We start from the raw sequence: 19,192 nt of genomic DNA, 5'->3' as shown, positions 1-19,192 counted from the left end.
ATGGGGGTCCAGGTCTCACCCTGAGGGACATATACCAATGTCACCAATTTGGACAAACCCAAAAACTAAACAAGGAGAAGTTGCCTTTTAAAAATGCAAAATTGCTTAAAAGCTAGTAACCTGGGGGGCTTACTCTGCCTGTAAAGTGGTGCATCTGTAGCAGGTATCCAAAATGCTGCTTCAAAAATGTACGGCTTTAGAGAAAACAAATCTACATTGCAGCTGCAATACTTTAACCCAAAACAAAAAATAGCCTACCCCCCAATACATACAAGGCCATTTGGTTTGTTAAGGCTCAAAATGAGAACCCCCACGTGAAAAATACCACCACCAAGCGACGCAGTGCCGAATTGCAAAAAGTGCTCTGGTCTTTGGCCAGCCAAATGGTCCAAGGCTGAAGTGGTTAATATTGATTTGGAGATGCCATGCGCCATGTCCATAGTGGCACACAGTTTGCATTCTTCCGCGCTCCGAGATCACTATAGTAAATGGGGGATTCGAGCTCTGTTACCCACGCATCATTTTGTAAATATGGAAACGTACGTTGCGTCTACTGATGGCACACGGCTTTTGTAAATCACTCCCATTGTGTATATTTACACCCTCTTTTTTCTACACAGGCTAATATTTGAATTTTTTTTTTCTGTAGTGTTCACTGTGGGTTTTCCCTACTTTTTACACAGAATCAGTGCACCTTCACAACATCAATTACTTTTTATTCCTGGGTATTCAGGGATTTAAGGTGCAGAAGATGATTAACTATTGAACTGTCAGTGCTTCCTTTCACTTATACCCCTTTCACACTGGAGGCGTTTTTCAGGTGCTACAGCACTAAAAATATCTCCTGAAAAAAACCTCAGCTGCAAACCCAGTGTGCAGCCCTGCGCTCACAGGGCATTACAAAAAATCCTGCCAGCAGGTTCTTTGCAGCGGTGGAGGAGTGGTGAACTCACCGCTCCTGCCCATTTAAAACAATAGGGCAGCGCCGCCATACCGCCGGGAGAGGTGACGCTACAACTGCATTTTGTGGGCGGGTTTAACCCCTTTTCGGCCGCTAGCAGATTTAACCCCTTTTCAGCTGAATAGCGCTGCTTTACTGCTGAAGCCCGGGGCGGCTCAGTGTGAAAGGGGTTTTATATACACATTATGAAAGACTTATCTTAAAATGAAGCTCTCCAGCGGCACGCTGTCACTGCTGCAGAGGCTTCCGTCTTCACCCGGTCTTCCGGGTTAGCAGACTCTGGCCTTCTGACTGGTGGAACCTCGATGATGTCACTCCGGCGAATGTGAGTGGGAGTCTCGGCTGCAGCACACAGCTCTGAAGGAATGCCATGAGTATGCTGTTCCTTCAGAGCGAATGCACCGATGATGTCACTGGCTGCTGCTCGCTAGAATATCTCTTAAACGGTGCACGTTTAGGAGAGATTAATTTTATCTACAGGTAAGCTTTATTATAAGAAAAATAAAATAACAGCCTTTACTACAACTTTAGGATTTAGGTAAAGGGTAAGTGTGTGGGGCATTTAAAGGACACCTGTGCTGAGTCCGGTCGCAGGTCCCGCAGACTCGATCGCCGCGGAGATACCCGCGATCGTCTCACGGGGCAGCTGAACGGGGAGATGCCGTTGTTAGCAGCATCTTCCTGTTCTGCTTAGCAACAAGTGACACTGATCTCTGCTCCATGTGATTGGACCAGAGATCAGTGTTCACTAAAACAAAGCCCAGCCCCCCACAGTTAGTAACACACCCCTAGGAACATTTAACCCTTACACTGCCACCCACTGGTTAACCCCTTCACTGCCAGTGTCATTTACACAGGAATCACTGCATTTGTATAGCACTGATTGCTGTATAAATGACAATGGTCCCAAAAATGTGTCAAAAATGGCAGATGTGTCGATCGCTGCGGGAATACCTGCGATCGTCTCACGGAGAGGAAGAATGGGGAGATGATAATGTAAACAAGCATCTCCCTGTTCTGCTTAGTGAGAGTTTCACTGATCTCTGCTCCCTGTGATCAGAGCAGAGATCAGTGACATGCCACACATAGCCACGCCCCTCCAAAGTTAGAATCACTCCCCAGGACACACTTAACCCCTACACTGCCCCCTAGTGGTTAACCCCTTCAATGCCAGTGTCATTTACACAGGAATCAGGGCATTTGTATAGCACTGGTTGCTGTATAAATGACAATGGTCCCAAAAATGTGTCAAAAATGTCCGATGTGTCCGCCATAATGTTACAGTCACAATAAAAATCGCTGATCGCTGCCATTACTAGTAAAAGAAAAATGATAACTTTAACCAATCAATAATCGCTTATTGTGATTTTTTTTACCAAAAATATATAGAAGAATACGTATTGGCCTAATCTGAGGGAAAATTTTTTTATATATATTTTTGGGGGATATTTATTATAACAAAAAGTAAAAAATAATGCGTTTTTTTTCAAAATTGTCGCTCTATTTTTGTTTATAGTGCAAAAAATAAAAACTGCAGAGGTGATCAAATACCACCAAAAGAAATATCTATTTGTGGGAAAAAAAGGATGTCAATTTTGTTTGGGAGCCACGTCGCATGACCGCGCAATTGTCAGTTAAAGCGACACAGTGCCGAATCGCTAAAAGTGGTCTGGTCTTAAGCCAGCAAAATGGCCCGGTCTGAAAGTGGTTAAAGTAAACCGCCACACTTCTCAGTGCAGCCCATCTGCTGAAATACTTGATTTTCTCTTTGCTCCCTCGGTATACACTATGCAGTCCTGCCTAGTTAAAAATGCTGTTATTTTTTTGTCAGTTGTGTCTAATTATGATTATTTCCATTCACTTCCTGTTTTGTAGATCCAACTGGAAATGAGAGTACATATATCTTTCCAATGTGAGAGAACCCCTCTTAGGCAGTTGTCAAGAAATCAGGTGTCCACGTTGGAAGATATCTCTTCTATTTCTGTTCTGGTGGCAACTCAAAATTTTGGATGAATCCATCATTTTCATTCACAGTAACATTGCTGATCAAAACAATTACAGAGAGTGTATCTCACTAATGGGGACGCAGTCAGTGATAAAAACCTGACAGTGGTTTTGACCATTCAGCCCCTTGTCACTCCCTCCAGATATAAAAAAAAAGGATTTGCCTTTAGTTATACTTTAAGGGGAAGGGTAACAACATAGAATGGTTTATGAACCCTGTCAGGTTTTTATCACTGTCTCTATAGGGAGATTCACTCTTTTTTTACTTACTTACTTTACTGTTGTATCTCTGGGACAAGAAACTAAAGAAAATGTCCTTAACAGGACACAAAGAGCAGAAAAAGTGATATGCTACGTTTTTTTTTATATGTTTGATAGTGTGCACCAAAATCATTTGTGCCAATGTTCTAAGTTAAAATTGTTCTAAAGTGTACACCCTTACCACAGTGGTGTAAGTACTGGGGTGGAGGAGTGGACAGGAATGAGCAGCATTTCAGGAGGAAGACAACGAAGGACATTGTACAAGTTTCATTCAAGAAATAAATGAATTGTTGCGCATAGCACATAAAAAGCTAAAAGGGTGTACCTATAGTAAAAGGCACATTTTTCTCTATGTGCAAATCTTTGTTAACCACTTGCTTACTGGGCACTTAAACCCCCCTCAGTCCCAGACCAATTTTCAGCTTTCAGCGCTGATGCACTTTGAGTGACAATTGCGCGGGCATACAACACTGTACCCAAATGAAATTTTTATCATTTTTTTCCCACAAATAGAGCTTTCTTTTGGTGGTATTTAGTTACAGCTCGGAGTTTTATTTTTTGCTAAACAAACAAAAAAAGATGCAAAAAAAAAAAAATCATGTTTTAATAGTTTGTTATAAAATTTTGCAAACGGGTCATTTTTCTCCTTCATTGAAGTGCGCTGATTAGGCGGCACTGATAGGCTGCATTGGTGGGCACTGATGGGCTGCATTGGTGGGCACTGATGGGCTGCATTGGTGGGCACTGATGGGCTGCACTGGTGGGCACTGATAGGCATAGTTAAGGCGGCACTAATAGGCACAGATAAGGCGGCACCGATGGGCACAGATAAGGCGGCACTGATGGGCAAAGATGGGCACAGATAAGATGGCACGGATGGGTGGCACGGATAAGTGGCACGGATGGGTGGCACGGATGGGCACTGATAGGTACCACAGATAGATGGGACTGATGGGCACTGATAGGTGGCACTGATAGGTGGCTCTGATAGGTGGCACTGCTGGGCACTGATGGGCGGCACTGCTGGGCACTGATGGGCGGCACTGCTGGGCACTGATGGGCGGCACTGGGGTGCAGCACCTTTGAGGGAGATTGGGTGGCACTGTGGGTGGCACTGTGGGGTGGCACTGTGGGTGGCACTGTGGGTGGCACTGTGGGTGGCACTGTGGGCACTATGGGCACTGACAGGGGGCACTGACGGGGGGCACTTACTTTTTCTTTTATTTTACTTCAGGATGGCACTGCGGGAGGCAGGTGGGCACAGGCAGGTGGCAGGTGGGCACATGTATTGATGGCCGTGATCGGGACTGATGTCCCGATCACGGCCGCCGGTGATCGGCTTTTTTTTTCTCTCCTCGCGCTGTCAGCGCGAGGAGGAATAATAGCCGATTACCGGCTCCGTTCTATCACATGATCAGCTGTCATTGGCTGACAGCTGATCACGTGATAAGGGGTCGGGATCGACCCCTTACACGGATCGGTGATCAGGCGAGTCTCACGGACTCGCCGATCACAGAGCGCGCCGCGCGCGCCCCTCAGGGGGCGCGCAGGCCGCTCGTAACCAGGACGACGTCAATAGACGTAGTCCTGAAAATGTAGGTCCGCGCTAATGCCGTCATTTGGCAATAGCGCGGATCTGAAGTGGTTAATCCCCTGGCAAGTGTCAATGTGTATAAAATACAGTTTCTTGTCAGTGGCTCATTTAGTTATTTCTACTCAGGTCTAGCCTCTGCACATTGCAGTAGGTTGGATATAAAGTCTAGCTCAGTGTTTCTCAACCTTAGAAAACAAACAGGACCTTGTAAATGTTTCCAAAAACGTTCCATGCCCCATGTAAAACAGTACAAAAAGTTTATACTCATACAATAAAAGTAGGCAAATACAAAATATGTATTTCAAATTTACATAAACTTGTGCAGGTTTGTGTGACAGAAAGAGGGGGTCCCACATTTCACCCACATGTAGTATAAATGAGCTCCTAGGTCCCTCAGGACCCTTGTGTAGCTGCACAAATGGTATGTTCATTCCCAGAATGTAATGCAGCTTGTCACTAGCTATGAAAAAAGGTACACAAGTATGTTTCCTTGACACCAGTCATGCTCCTTCCCACTCCCTATTGCATCACACGTTTTAGTAACCACCAAGTACAGTCACATGGGTAGCATACTTACAGGCAACAACATGGAAACAACTACATTGTTTCTGTTTTTTATTTCTATTAACCACTTGACAACTGGGCACTTAAACCCCCTTGTGACCAGACCAATTTTCATCTTTCAGTGCTCTCACACTTTGAAGGACAATTACTGAGTCATGTAACACTGTACCCACATGATTTTTTTGTCTTTTTTTATACAAATAAAGCTTTCTTTTGGTGGTATTTGATCACCTCAGTTTTTTTATTTTTTGCGCTATAAATGAAAAAAGACCGAAAATGTTGAAAAAAAAAAAGCATTTTTCTCAGTTTCTGTGATAACATTTTGCAAATTATAAATTTTTCTTCATACATTTTGGCCACAATTTAGTCTGCTACATATCTTTGGTAAAAATAATGCAAATTAGTGGATATTATTTGGTCTTTGTGAAAGTTAGAGAGTCCACAAGCTGTGGTGCAAAGCATAAAAAATTGATCACACTTGATGTACTGGTGGTGATCTCATTTCTTGCAACCCGAACAAGCCAGGAAAGTACAAATACCCCCCAATCGACCCCCTTTTTGAAAGTAGACATTCCAAGGTATTTAGTAAGATGCATGGTGAGGTTTTTGATGTTGTAATTCTTTCACACAATTCTTTGCAAAATGAAGATTTTTTTTCCACAGAATTGTCATTGTAATAGTCTATTTCTCTCACATGGCATGTGTATAACACAAATGACACCCCAAAACACATTCTGCTACCCCTCCTGAGTATTACGATACCACATGTGTGGAACTTTTTCATGGCCTACCCACTTAGAGAGGCCCAACATGAAGGGAGCACCATCAGGTGTTCTAGGAGCATAAATGACGCATCTAACTTCTTGACTACCTATTACACTTTTAAAGGCCCTGGAGCACCAGGACAATGACATGTGACACTGACGTGGCACTGATGACAAATGGCACTGATACGTGGCACTGATGACACGTGACACTGATGTGCCACTGATGACTGATGGCACTAATACGTGGCACTAATGACACGTGACACTGATGACAGATGGCATTAATAAGATGTCACGTGGCACTGATGACACATGGCACTAATACGTGACTCTGATGACAGATGGCACTAATACGTGGCACAGATGACACTAATACGTGGCACTGATGACATATGGCACTTATACCTGGCACGGATGACACGTTACACTGATGACAGATGGCACTGATACGTTGCACTGGTGAGTAAGCAGTAAACTGCTGTAGTCCGCAGTAATGCAGTGATGGGGAAGAACTCTTTCCTCAATTTAGAGGTGGCAGCCGAGATGTGTTGATAAAGGGCTATTCCCGCGTAAGTAGGTGGAAATGAATGGGAGGATCTGGCCTCCCGTAGTAGTCATAAAAGTGGATCCATGTGAGCACGTCCTTGAGGATCGTGTCAGGCAAGTGTGCCGGTTTTAGGATCCTGTGTGCCCTATCCATCAATATAGCCCTAGGAATAAGTTCCGGGATACGTTTCTGGAATTGTTGTTGTAAATATGGGATGGGATCTTGTGGTTTACCAGCTTCAGGGACCCCTCTTATTTTTACTATATATTATTACGGCGTGACTGATCTTCGAGGTCCGTCACTTTTAATTATCTCTATCTGAAGGCTAGTTTGGAGAGAGAGAAGCATATTTTTTATGGTGTGCTCAGAAGCAGGGACATTGATGCAGGAAATGCAGCTACTGGAGCTGTGTGTTCTGCAGGTATGTCTGTGAGAGACTTATGAAGATCCGCCCAGTGAAGCTTCTTGGCAGAGGGTTGTTTCTGGGGAGAGTATGCAGGGGATTTTGCTGCTCTCTTACCTGCATCTGCTGCTGGAGAGTCGCCATGCTGCAGCATGGGCTTCCCCATGTCACAGAGGTTGTCAGGGTCTGGAGCCGTTTGCTCCTGTGCATGAGGTGAAGGAGGAGAGCAGCTCCTCTCCCAGTCACCATCTTGATATGGATGTTCCTGGCCACCAGCTGCATGAAGTATTCTGTCAGACGGCACAGTCCCGATGCCTGTGGATTCCTCCTGGTCATAGCCCAGGTGTAATGCAGAGGATTTACCCCTCGAGTGGCTGGCGATGGCTGTCTTTGTAGCGGTGAGCCACTTCTGGGACACGGTGAGATGAGGCAGGGCCGGTGCAAGGATTTTTTACACCTTAGGCGAAACCCCATTTTGCCGCCCCCTTGGCTCCATGTGGGAGCATACAGTCTTGTGCACATACTTCTTTAGTTTACAGGGAATGTTGTGAGGAACAGAACTGGCAGAATCCACAAGTGTTTAGGCTTAGGTGGTGACTTGATAGGTACCGCTATAGTAAATCAGTCTGTACTGATTCTCCACTTCTGAGAATAAAATGTCCATGCCAGTCTTGAATATTTATACAAAAGCTAGGTTTATAAGAAATTTGTATTTCCTTTTAAATTACAGTGCAAACATGTCATGTATATACTTTGTATACTTCGTTCCCATTCAATCTCATACATTTTTAATGGACCGTATATACTTGTAAAATGATCATGCTTGTACGCATGACAAATGTACTTTCATGCTTGTTAATTCAAGTATATGCAGCAAGAAAAGAATAAGAATTATAACTGCATCTTAACAATTCTTTCATTATGATCATCACATAGTGTTACTCATTTTGAGATGTGAAACGACATTGTCTTTTCTGTAGTTTCAGTGGTAGCAGTATAGATGCTTGCAAGTTCATAGCATAATATTTCACTGGTGCTTTTGTTCCTTGCATAGGAAGTCTGAGGAAGTCTATGTACAGTCATATGTTTCTTGTTTTCTCATGCAGTGCCTGCTGGAGATTCGGCTTTGGTTAAATTTGTATTTCTTGTGGAGAGACCTGGCAGATGTCCCAAGTGAAAGAACCTTTTCCTGCAGGGCCTGTAGGGCCTGAACATGATGCTTCAGCCGAAGACAGCCTCTTGATCTCTCTCCCCTTGGGTAAAACTCTGAAACATTTATGTGCCTGTCTTGTATTCCACACATTGGTTTTATGTTTAACTGAGTTTATCCTTTATGTGAAATTAACACCATAAAACCCTACATTCAACTAATCTACTGCTCACAGAGACTGGCAAACAATATAATTTCCAAGGTAGAATAAAAAATAGAATCTTATCTTATTTATAATGAAATACATTTTATGTATTTCTGTATAGACAGCTGGAAAAAGTATGTACATCTCCTTCAATAGCAGCCTCCTGTAATCCTCTACAGAGCAACACTAAAACTTGGAGAGAAAAGTGCAGCTCTGTAAATCAGACAAGTCTCTGCTGCATCTCACAATGGTGTCTATTTAACACTGGAAGCTTCATGGGAGTGATGACTCAGCAGTGTGCTGATATGGCTCCTATAATGTCCACTCATAGGCTTGGGTGGATTTAATAACAGATTGTAACATGCAGTTGTAATGTTATCTTCAGGGATGTGCAGATAGGCCAGGTCCTGTCTTTGCCTTCAAGCAGGGGTTTGACAAAATAGTACATATTGGAAAGAATAACAAATCCTTTGGCAGTGAAGACATTTTACATATAGTATATGCAGTTCAATTGTGTATTTAGCTGTTTGCCTTGAGTTCAGCTTTATTAATTACAGCTAAAACAAACTACAGTACGTTTAAAGTGGTTGTTAACCCACAGAGTTAAATTTACATTATCCTCTCTGTTGATGCATGTAATATCCCCCTGTGACTGTGCTTTATAAAATAAATGCAGCTATATACCTGTTTACAGAGTGCAGATCAGCGCTCACGTGACCTGCCGACTCTCTCCTCTCTCAGCCTGACAGCTGCAGCGTGCGGGGCCGAGGATCCCCTGCTGGCATCAGTCATGAGGGGAGGAGGAGAGGAGGTGAGATGAACCCCTCCTCTGCTGCAGCTGTCATGCGAGAGAGGGTGTGGGTCACGTGAGCGCCGATCTGCTCTCTGTAAACAAATATATAGCTGAATTTATTTTATAAAGCACAATCACAGGGGAACATTACATGAATCAACCAAGAGGATAATGTAAATTTAACCCTAATTTGAGCAGCTGGAGGGGAAGGGGCGGGCACGCACATGGAGCTAACAGGTAGGGAAGGGAGGGGGGAGAGGATGGAGTAGAGCACAGAAGAGAGACAGTAGGCAGTGGATGGGAGACACAGGATTTTTTTTTTTTTTTAAGGTTACAAACACTTTAAGCTACATTTATTTTTACCAGTAATGCTTTGATTTACTAGAGTGAGCATAGCAGACAGGTAGATTTTTTGTTGTATGAGACTCCAGCCATGGTGGGCTCCTAGCTTTTCTGACAATTTTCTTTTTTAAACAAAGCAAAAATAAACTGTAATAATTAGGGAAAACGTGGTTGCCCCTAAGGGTTCATGCACACAGGCATTTAAAAATACTCCTATCTATACTCGATCTTTCTGCCAGGAGCTGTCAGTAATATCCAGCATAAAGAATTTTCATTATGTCTAGTAATTATTATGCTCGTGTATACAAACGTAAGATGTTTAGAAACGCATGTGTGTAAACTCATTCTTCTGGTTAGAATATTTATTTATTCTAGCCACTGGAGTGAATTCACACACATACGCATGTTTATGCATATATATGGTTAAATTATGCCAGTAAGCTCAACAGGGAAGGGAAAAATGCAAAGATAAACTGTAAGTACTGGGCATTTTGTTATGCCCCTGAATGCTGCTCTAAAATATGAATCAAAACACCACAATGTGCAAGGGCACATTGGCTGAAATGGAGCTGCATTCAGGTACATAAAAAAAAGAAAGAAAAAAACCTTTACATCCCTTTCACACCAGGGCGTTTTGCAGGCGCTATAGCGTTAGAAATAGCGCCTCCAATCCGCCCTAAAGAAGCTGCACCATTGTGTGTAGTGTGAAAGCCCCGAGGGCTTTCACACTACAGCGGTGCGCTGGCAGGACGTCAGAAAAAAGTCCTGCCAGCAGCTTCTTTGGAGCGGTGAAGGAGCGGTGTGTTTACCGCTCCTCCACCGCTGCTCCCTATTAAAATCAATGGGGCATCGCTGTATCACCGCCGGCAAAACGTCGCTATTGCGGCATATTGCCGGCGGTTTTAACCCTTTCGCGGCTGCTAGTGGGGATAAAAGCACCCCGCTAGCGGCCGAAATGCGCCGCAAATCCAGCGGTAAAACGCCGCTAAAAATAGCGGCGTTTTACCGCTGACGCAATGGGCGGTGTGGTGTGAAAGGGGTCTTAAAGTGCTGTTTTTTTCTGGTCGTGTGGAGGAGACCTAACAAGTAGAGATCTGTTGGCATTCTAGTCTTCAACACTCCTATCTGTAGTTGACTCTGCCTGTGTTCAGTGTTTTCCCGGAGATTTTCCCATTTATATGGGGAGGTTTTCTGCACAGGCAAAATATGTTGAAAGTAGAATTAGAAACCTGCATCCTTTTAGCAGATTAGTTTGAATGTTCATACTTTTCACCGTCCTTAACTCAAAACTATTGGGTCTAAATCTGCTGTACGATTTTCTTGAATGAACAAAAATGATGTGTGTAATTTTTTTATTTTCGGGAAGAGATGAGTTACAGTATGCTCTAATGTAGTTATCATATACAAAAATATTTTTGTTACTCATTTTTAAGGTTGGCAAACAGTAATATTATAATATCTCTTTTTTAAATATGGAAAGTGCATTTAAAATTCAGATGTCAGTGTCCTCACTAGCCCTTTTTGATTGGTCATTCTTCTCTTATTAACTATCGTCTGGGTTTAGCTCATGAGCCGCAGTCACATAGCATGTTAGAATGGAGAGATGCTGTACATTGCCACTTTACAGGGCCATTGGCTTGCAATATCTGTGCTGTCCTGCAACATAAGGGGTAGTGCTGCCTACTATGTATCCCTTTTTTGGTTATCCACTCTCAAGCTTTGGGCTAAAGCTGGCCGTGCATGGATCGAATCTCGGTCAGTTCAGTAAGTACCAGCTGAGATTCAATCCATGTGTGTGCAGGCTGGTTGTACTGAAGTCAATCTATTGATCAACTTTAGTAAAACCAGCCTGTCAGATTTTTGGCATGTGATTACTGCCTGTGGCTATAGCCTCTAGCAGTAATCATTTGTTCTGCCACCCGGGAAGGCTCCCCACGCCTCTCCCCCTGGCAGAACACAATAGGGCTGCGGGAGGCAATACCCCCATCAACATTGACTGTGTTGATGGGGGAATAAAGCGTTTTTCTTTCCTTCAACCACGGGTTCAAGAAAATCCAATCATCTATGCCTTGCCTAACCAGCATCAGTCTAAATTATTGGCTGTTCTTGTTTCTCCGGCACTGTTAGCACAGGGAGAAGTAATGTTGTGTGCCAGGAGTGGAGGTTGGGAACAAAAGTATATTGTAGGAGGAAAAATGGGAGCTTTGGGAAAAATCTAATGTGGATTTTAATTCTGGATAGAGTGGGGAAGGATTAGAACTTCTGTACAGATATTACTGATGTCAGTGTTATCAGGCAGGTTTTACCAGAGAGCTATACTGAGGGAAAATCCACAAAATAGACATACATAGCATTAAAAAAAAATCTATATTTCTGCCTCTGTTGCTTTTGGATGTTTAATCACTCCCTGTTCAGTAAAACTGTTGTCAGCAGGACAAGTGAGGAGAAATATTTCTATCCAAAACTAAAAAAAAAAGTTATTGGCTTGATAGACTGAAACTGAATAGACTTTCTGATTTTATAGCTTTGGTAGTTGATTTATTTAGCCTGTTGCTTGAAATTCCTGTTTAGGGATACAGAAAGCTTGAAAATGAATCGTAAGTTAGACCTAGCATCACACAAACACATTAAAGTGGAGCTTCATTCTGTCAGTCAACATTGACTATATTTAATCCTTATGCTGCTAGCATTGGCAAATAGATAGTAAGGGCACTTTCAAACTGAGGCACTGGCCGGGTTAGCTTTACCGTCATTTTAGCTGCGCTTTTTGGCCGCTAGCGGGGCGCATTTAACCCCTGCCAAAAAAAGGGTTATAAGCACCCACAAAGTGCCGCAGCCGAAGTTCCTGCAAATCGCTGACCATTGATTTTAATGGCAAGAGCAGTTTTGGAACACTAAATACACCGCTCCCGCACCACCCAAAAAATGCTGCTTGCAGGACTTTTTTTCCCTGTCCTGCAATCAAACTGCCCCAGTGTGAAAGCACTCAGGCTTTCACACTGGGGCTGCAAAGAGGCAGTTTACAGGCGCTTTTCAGGTCCTATTTTTAGAGAAAAAGCGCCTGTAAAACGCCTCAGTGTGAAAGTAGCCTAAAGTATATGTATTTTATTTGTTTTAAACTTTTTTTTTACATTTCTTCAGTTACTATCAGGTTTCCAGGCCTAGTCAAATGATGTCATATATCATATAGCTCTGCTATAATTTTATGTAAGTATGCTTGTAAAGTTACTGATAGATCTGTTTTTTAGTTTTTAGGGGGTTTCTTGTATTTAGGTTTGCATTCTAAATGAATTGGGTCTTTATAGGGACAATCCTTATCAAACATATAAGTCCCATTCACCTCTAAGCATGCTTGTGGTGCAATTCATTATTAATGGCACCCCAAACGCAGCCAGCAAATTCATGTAAAAACACACAGGAGTTTCTTTGATGTGTTTGTCTTGCGTTGGGCAGCCCATTCAAATGGCACGAAAATGCATAAAACAGCACAAAAGACGTGCGTTCATGTGACGCAGAAATTTGAATGCAGCCTTAGGGGCCCTTTTACAGATGGGAAGGGCGTTAAGTACGATCTCTCTACCTGTTCCTCTGTCTTTCACTTTCAGTCCCTCACACATATATTTTTTCATGCAATAATTCAAAATTTTAATGAGTATTCTAGATTGTTAGATACAGCTAGGCAATGTTTATTATTATTGCATTAAAAATGCAGTTGTTCCAGACTTTCATGTTCTCTGTGTATATAGTCTTCTATTGTTTTGATAAGCAATGTTGAAACAACACTGAAACTAATCCTTGGAGGAGGCATTTTGCTCAAAACTGGTGCTTTATTTAGCTAAAACCAGCTAATCAGCGATACCATCTTAACTGGGTGCAGAAATAGTTTGTATTTTTTTTTCATTCCATTTCCGCCTAAAGTGATTCTCTTTTTTTTGAAAAGAGAAGTGTTGTGAATCATTACATCCTATGAATCACTGTTTTTGAGAAATGTTCAGCTATCTCACATTAAACTGCTGTGTTTGACTATCGTTGTCTGCCAGCTCACACAATTTTAATTTCCATTTTTGACATTTCAGCTTTAGACTTTATTCAGGAGGCATAAATAAACATTAAAGGAGGCCTGTCATAAAAAAAAACAAAAAACAAAAAAAACATATATAAGCTGCCATTGCTTTGACATTTTAAAAATACTAATGGACTGGTGGTTGTTCTGATTAGGGATGAGTTGAACATAACCGGATTTGGTTTGAGGTGGGTTTGGCTAACTTTACTGGAGTCTGGGTTGCCACACAAACCCTATCAAAGTCAATGGGAGCTAAATGTTAAAAACCAAGAATGGACATTTTCTAGGCTTATAAGGCAAAGGATTTTTAAAACAAATAGCATAAGGGACTAGGCATTGCCCTGGGGGAACATGTATGAAAGCAAAAAACAAAACAAAAACATTTGGTAGGGAGCATTTATTTTATTAATGTTTAAAGTGAAACATTAAAAATGCAAAATGATTAACAATTATTTGTTCATGCAACTCTGCACCTAAATATCAACTTTTTGAGAAAATAGAGCTTTCTTTTGGTGGCACATAATAATAATAATAATTATTATTATTATTATAATACAGGATTTATCTAGCGCCAAAAAGGCTGAACATTTTGAAAAAAAAAACAGTTCCCCTTAGTTTCTGCTATAAATCTTTTCAAATAAATAATTGTTCTTAGTGAATTTAGGCCAAAATGTATTCTGCTACATCCCCGAGTATGGAGATACCACATATGTGGGACGTTTTACTGCCTAGATGCATAGAGTGGCCTAAAATCCAAGGAGCACCTTCAGGTTTTCAAGGGGTGTAAATAATGCCTCTGATTTCCTGACTACCTATCACACCTCTTGAGTCACTGGAGCACCAGGACAGTAAAAACACCCACAAATTACCATATTTTGGAAAGCAAAGTGCTTTTAAGTAGCATGGCAAATCTTTTGAAGATTTTATTTACTTGCCACGTGTATTTGGAAAATGAAGAAAGAAAATTAAGGTTATCAATTCATGTCATATTCCTAACACGCAGTATGGGCATCGTTAGAATTACACCCCAAAACACATTCTGCTAATCCTTCTGAGTATGGGGACACCTCATATGTTTGCAGCTTAGCTATATAGGGGGACCCAAAATCTAAGGTGCATTCAGTGGGCATAAATTGGGCATCTAGTTTCCACACTACCTATCACATTTTGGAAGGCTGTAAAACACCAGTGCAGTTGAAACACTCACAAAATTACTACAATTCAGTGAGTAATAACCCCAAGGTATTTTTTTTTTTGAGGCATGATGAGTCTTTTGAAGATTAAATTTTTTTGCTACAAGTTTTTGGAAAAATCTGAAAAAATGATTTATTTTTACACACAGATGGTTCAGTTTAGGCAACAGCCAGAGACATGGTCAGGAAACAGGCACAGGATTGGTCCAGGCAGCAGGCTTAAACATGGTCAATAAACGAGTCCATACAGGTGGCAAGCAGAGGCAGCATTGCATTGGTGTGGTTGTGAATCGGAACCCTGTTGCTGGCTGCATTCGCTCTGATGATATTGCACTGATGTGGCAACAATCAGGGGCACTGTTACTGGCTGCACTGGTCTGGTGACACAGAGGCTGGTGTGACAATGACTTATCTATCATATACTGACACGCTTTTACCTCAGTGTTACATAGTTACATAGTAGGTGAGGTTGAAAAAAGACACAAGTCCATCAAGTCCAACCTATGTGTGTGATTTATATTGTATATCCCTGTATGTTGCGGTCGTTCAAGTGCTTATCTAATAGTTTCTTGAAACTATCAATGCCCCTCGCTGAGACCACCATCTGTGGAAGGGAATTCCACATCCTTGCTGCTCTTACAGTAAGGAACCCTCTACGTAGTTTAAGGTTAAACCTCTTTTCTTCTAATTTTAATGAGTGGCCACGAGTCTTATTAAACTCCCTTCGGCGATCCCTATTGTGGGGTCACCAGTATGATATTTGTATATTGAAATCATATCCCCTCTCAAGCGTCTCTTCTCCAGAGAGAATAAGTTCAGTGCTCGCAACCTTTCCTCATAACTAATATCCTCCAGACCCTTTATTAGCTTTGTTGCCCTTCTTTGTACTTGCTCCATTTCCAGTACATCCTTCCTGAGGACTGGTGCCCAGAACTGGACAGCATACTCCAGGTACCAGAGTCTTGTAGAGCGGGAGAATTATTGTTTTATCTCTGGAGTTGATCTCCCAGCAGCTTGGTATTGCCCTGCTTAGCATCCTCTGCAAATACAGAGATTGAACTGTATACCCCATCCTTCAGGTCATTTATGAACAAATTAAATAGGATTGGTCCCAGCACAGAACCGTGGGGGACCCCACTACCCACCCCTGACCATTCAGAATACTCCCCATTTATGACCTCCCTCTGAACTCGCCCTTGTAGGGCAGTTTTCAATCCATGTACTCACCCTACGGTCCATGCCAACTGACCTTATTTTGTACAGTAAATGTTTATTTGAGAACGAGTGTCGAATGCTTTTGCAAAATCCAGATACACCACATCTACAGGCCTTCCTTTATCTAGCTGGCAACTCACCTCATAGAAGGTTAGTAGATTGGTTTGGCAAGAATGATTCTTCACGAATCCATGCTGATTACTGCTAATGATACCGTGCTCATTACTAAAATCTTGTTTATAGTCCCTTATCATCCCCTCCAAGTGTTTACATACTATTGATGTTGGATAACTGGTCTGTAATTCCCAGGGATGTATTTTGGGCCCTTTTTAAATATTGGTGCTACATTGGCTTTTCTCCAATGAGTTTCCCAAGTCTAATTTTAATTCTGCCCTCTGTTATCCATGAAGCTGCTTCCTGTGATGTGTCATGAGGATAAACACTGCAGTTTCGGTTACTGAAGCCCCCCATTTCCCTCAAGAAGAATAAATTCAATACCTTCGCCATCTCCCCATCCTTTGTAACCAGATGTCCTTCCTCATTCTTTATGGGACTGGTATGGTCTGTCCTCCCTTTTTTACTGTTTACATACTTAAAATAATTTCTTGGGATTTTTTCTGCTCTCCCCCGCTATGTGTCTTTCATGTTCTATCTTAGCTGTCCTTATTGCACCCATATATTTCTTGTTGCATTCTTTATAATGTCTGAATGCTGATGATGATCCCTCAAACTTGTATCTTTTGAAGGCCTTCTCCTTTGCTTTTATATGCATATGCATTGTGAGTGTACTATATAAAACTTACACTGTCTGCGCTTAGAAGGTGCCTCTTTTTTTTGCTTTTTTCCTATATTTTTGGAGTGTGCTTCCACTTCCCCTAAGAGGCCTGCCCTGAGTTGTGGACTGTCATCTCATTCTGTTGGCTATCATCATCCATTTCACCCACTATGGTTTGTGGCATTTTTGATTGCAGTTTGCATCATTACCTACCCTCCTTTTAGTGATCTAGTTCACTGGCTGGCTGCATTAAAATACAGTGTCATCAAAACAGCCAGCTAGTGTCCTTAAAGAGACATACCCCCCTCCCCCCATGATTTTTCTTTTAAGTCAGCAGCTACAAATACTGTAGCTGCTGATTTTTAATATTGGGACACTTACCTGTCCAGGGTTGGATGCTGCCATCACCACTCATGTTATGGGAAACTGACAGTGAAGCTTTTCGGATTCACAGCTGGTTCCCTACTGCGCATGTGTGAAGTGCACAGTAGTGTAGTGGTTAACAGGTGGCACAGTGGTGTAGTGATTAGCACTTTCGCCTAGCTGTAAAAAGGGCCGCTGGTTCGAATCCCAACCACGACACTACCTGCCCGGATTTTGCATGTTCTCCCTGTGCATGTGTGGGTTTCCTCCCACACTCCAAATACATGCAGGTAGGTTAATTGGCTTCTGTCCAAAATTGGCCCTAGTATATGAATGGGGACCCTGGATTGTGGGCTCCTTGAGGGTGTAGGGACCAATTTGAAGGTACAATGTACAGGGATAGGGACAATTGTATACACTCACTCAGGTTGAACTGGATGGACTGGTGTCTTTATTCAACCTTACTATGTACTATGTGCTTTCTAACTGACCCAGCATTGAAGGAAGGAGGAGGGGGGCCGAACTTCTGAGGGATGGCACCATGGCGCTGTCTCCCAGAAGTGGGGAAGGGCACTTGTCAAAAACAGCTACCCATTCCCCCCTCCCCCTGAAAGGTGCCAAACATGGCACCAGAGGGGGGGGGGGGGAGGAAGCTGATAAGCAGAGGTTCCACTTTTGGATGGAACTCTGCTTTAGTCACTACCCATCACAGTATAGTGTCACCATAGCAACATTGTACCAGAGTGGCTAGTGGTCAAGGACATTGGCAGGCTGCTCTGATGACACTGTGCTGTTCTGTGCTAAAACAAAAAAATAAACAAAAGAAAAAGTTCCTATGATCGCTGGAGAAGCACTTGTTTCCTCTCACATCTGATTGGTTTGAGAAGATACAGAGTGCTGGCTGCAGCATGCAGCCTTTATTCATAAGTGATCGTTGTGTTTGGTCTGAGGGACACAGCGATCATGGGGTGTGCATGAGTGGCGAGTGTTAAAGGACCATTTTGATACCATTTTCATCAGGAGTGAGCCATCTGGCAGTTTAAGTGCAATGACTACCCAGAGATTGGTTAAATAACATGCCTGGGGGATACACTGCCTGTGAAGTGGTACAACCTACTGTAGTAAAACTGACATTTACAAAGAAAAAAAAAGTTCTGCTTAAATTTCTTGAACATGACAGCTTTGGCTGCTTACTTCTGTTTGTAAGTAAAGTGGCCTGGGGATACTCTTCCTCTATACTAGACCATTATCCTAGATGAGCATCTGGTATAGGTTTTAATGGGGGACCCCACTTACAAAAAAAAAGTGACCTAGTGTTCCCCTAAAAATACAAACCAGACAAAACAGTTTACCTCCATGATAATCCCCAGATACTGCCCTCCCCCCTACGCAAACGACTTATTTACAGAAAAAATTTAAATACAGATACTAAACTTTTTGACAAGCTCCTTATTAAAGAAAAAAAAGGAACTTGTACAATGTACATCTATGATGAATCACAGTGTCGATCAATGCAGATTCTTGTCAGTTGTGACAAATGACTCTCCCTGACTTCCTGAGAGAAAAATCTTGCTGACCAACACATCTTGTCCAGTCACTACACTCACCACCAATGACCTCTCGTCCATCACCCCGTTAAGTGATATTGGCCACTATCCCTACCCCTTTGTTTATATGGCTTTTCACAGATTTCCCAGCCAATAAATTAATGATACTGGGTAAAGTCACTGGTTTGCTAAGGACGAAGCAAGTGCCAGAACCTTGGCAACCATTGACAGTGGAAAAAGGAAGCTGTTATGTTTACTAGTGGCGGAAAAAAAACGGTTACGAAAATAATAAATCCCATCAACGCAAACCCACTGGTATTAGAATGAATGGCAGTTTCATCATGGACTCCTGCCAGGCCATGCCCCCAAGTGGTCGAAAAAACTACTATACAATATATAATGTTTGGTTGCCAATATTTAGACAAATGCCCAAACAAGCAAAGTT

General features: G+C 42.4%; 1 protein-coding gene across 5 annotated transcripts in view; it reads left to right on the top strand.

The window, feature by feature from the left end:
- Window positions 1-19,192, top strand: part of MDFIC (MyoD family inhibitor domain containing) — a 205,289-nt gene that overhangs the window by 40,328 nt on the left and 145,769 nt on the right. For all 5 annotated transcript variants that reach the window (XM_077472104.1, XM_077472101.1, XM_077472103.1 and 2 more), the window contains exon 2: window positions 8,208-8,359. In XM_077472104.1, coding sequence (XP_077328230.1) covers window positions 8,266-8,359 — 94 coding nt within the window. In that variant the 5' untranslated portion in view covers window positions 8,208-8,265. The remainder of the gene's footprint in view (window positions 1-8,207; window positions 8,360-19,192) is intronic.

The sequence above is a fragment of the Lithobates pipiens genome, unplaced genomic scaffold, assembly GCF_037356315.1.
Source record: "Lithobates pipiens isolate NorthernLeopardFrog02 unplaced genomic scaffold, aLitPip1_a1.2 Scaffold_8, whole genome shotgun sequence".
NCBI classification, from domain to species: domain Eukaryota; kingdom Metazoa; phylum Chordata; class Amphibia; order Anura; family Ranidae; genus Lithobates; species Lithobates pipiens.
This window is presented reverse-complemented; position numbering and strand designations above follow the sequence as displayed.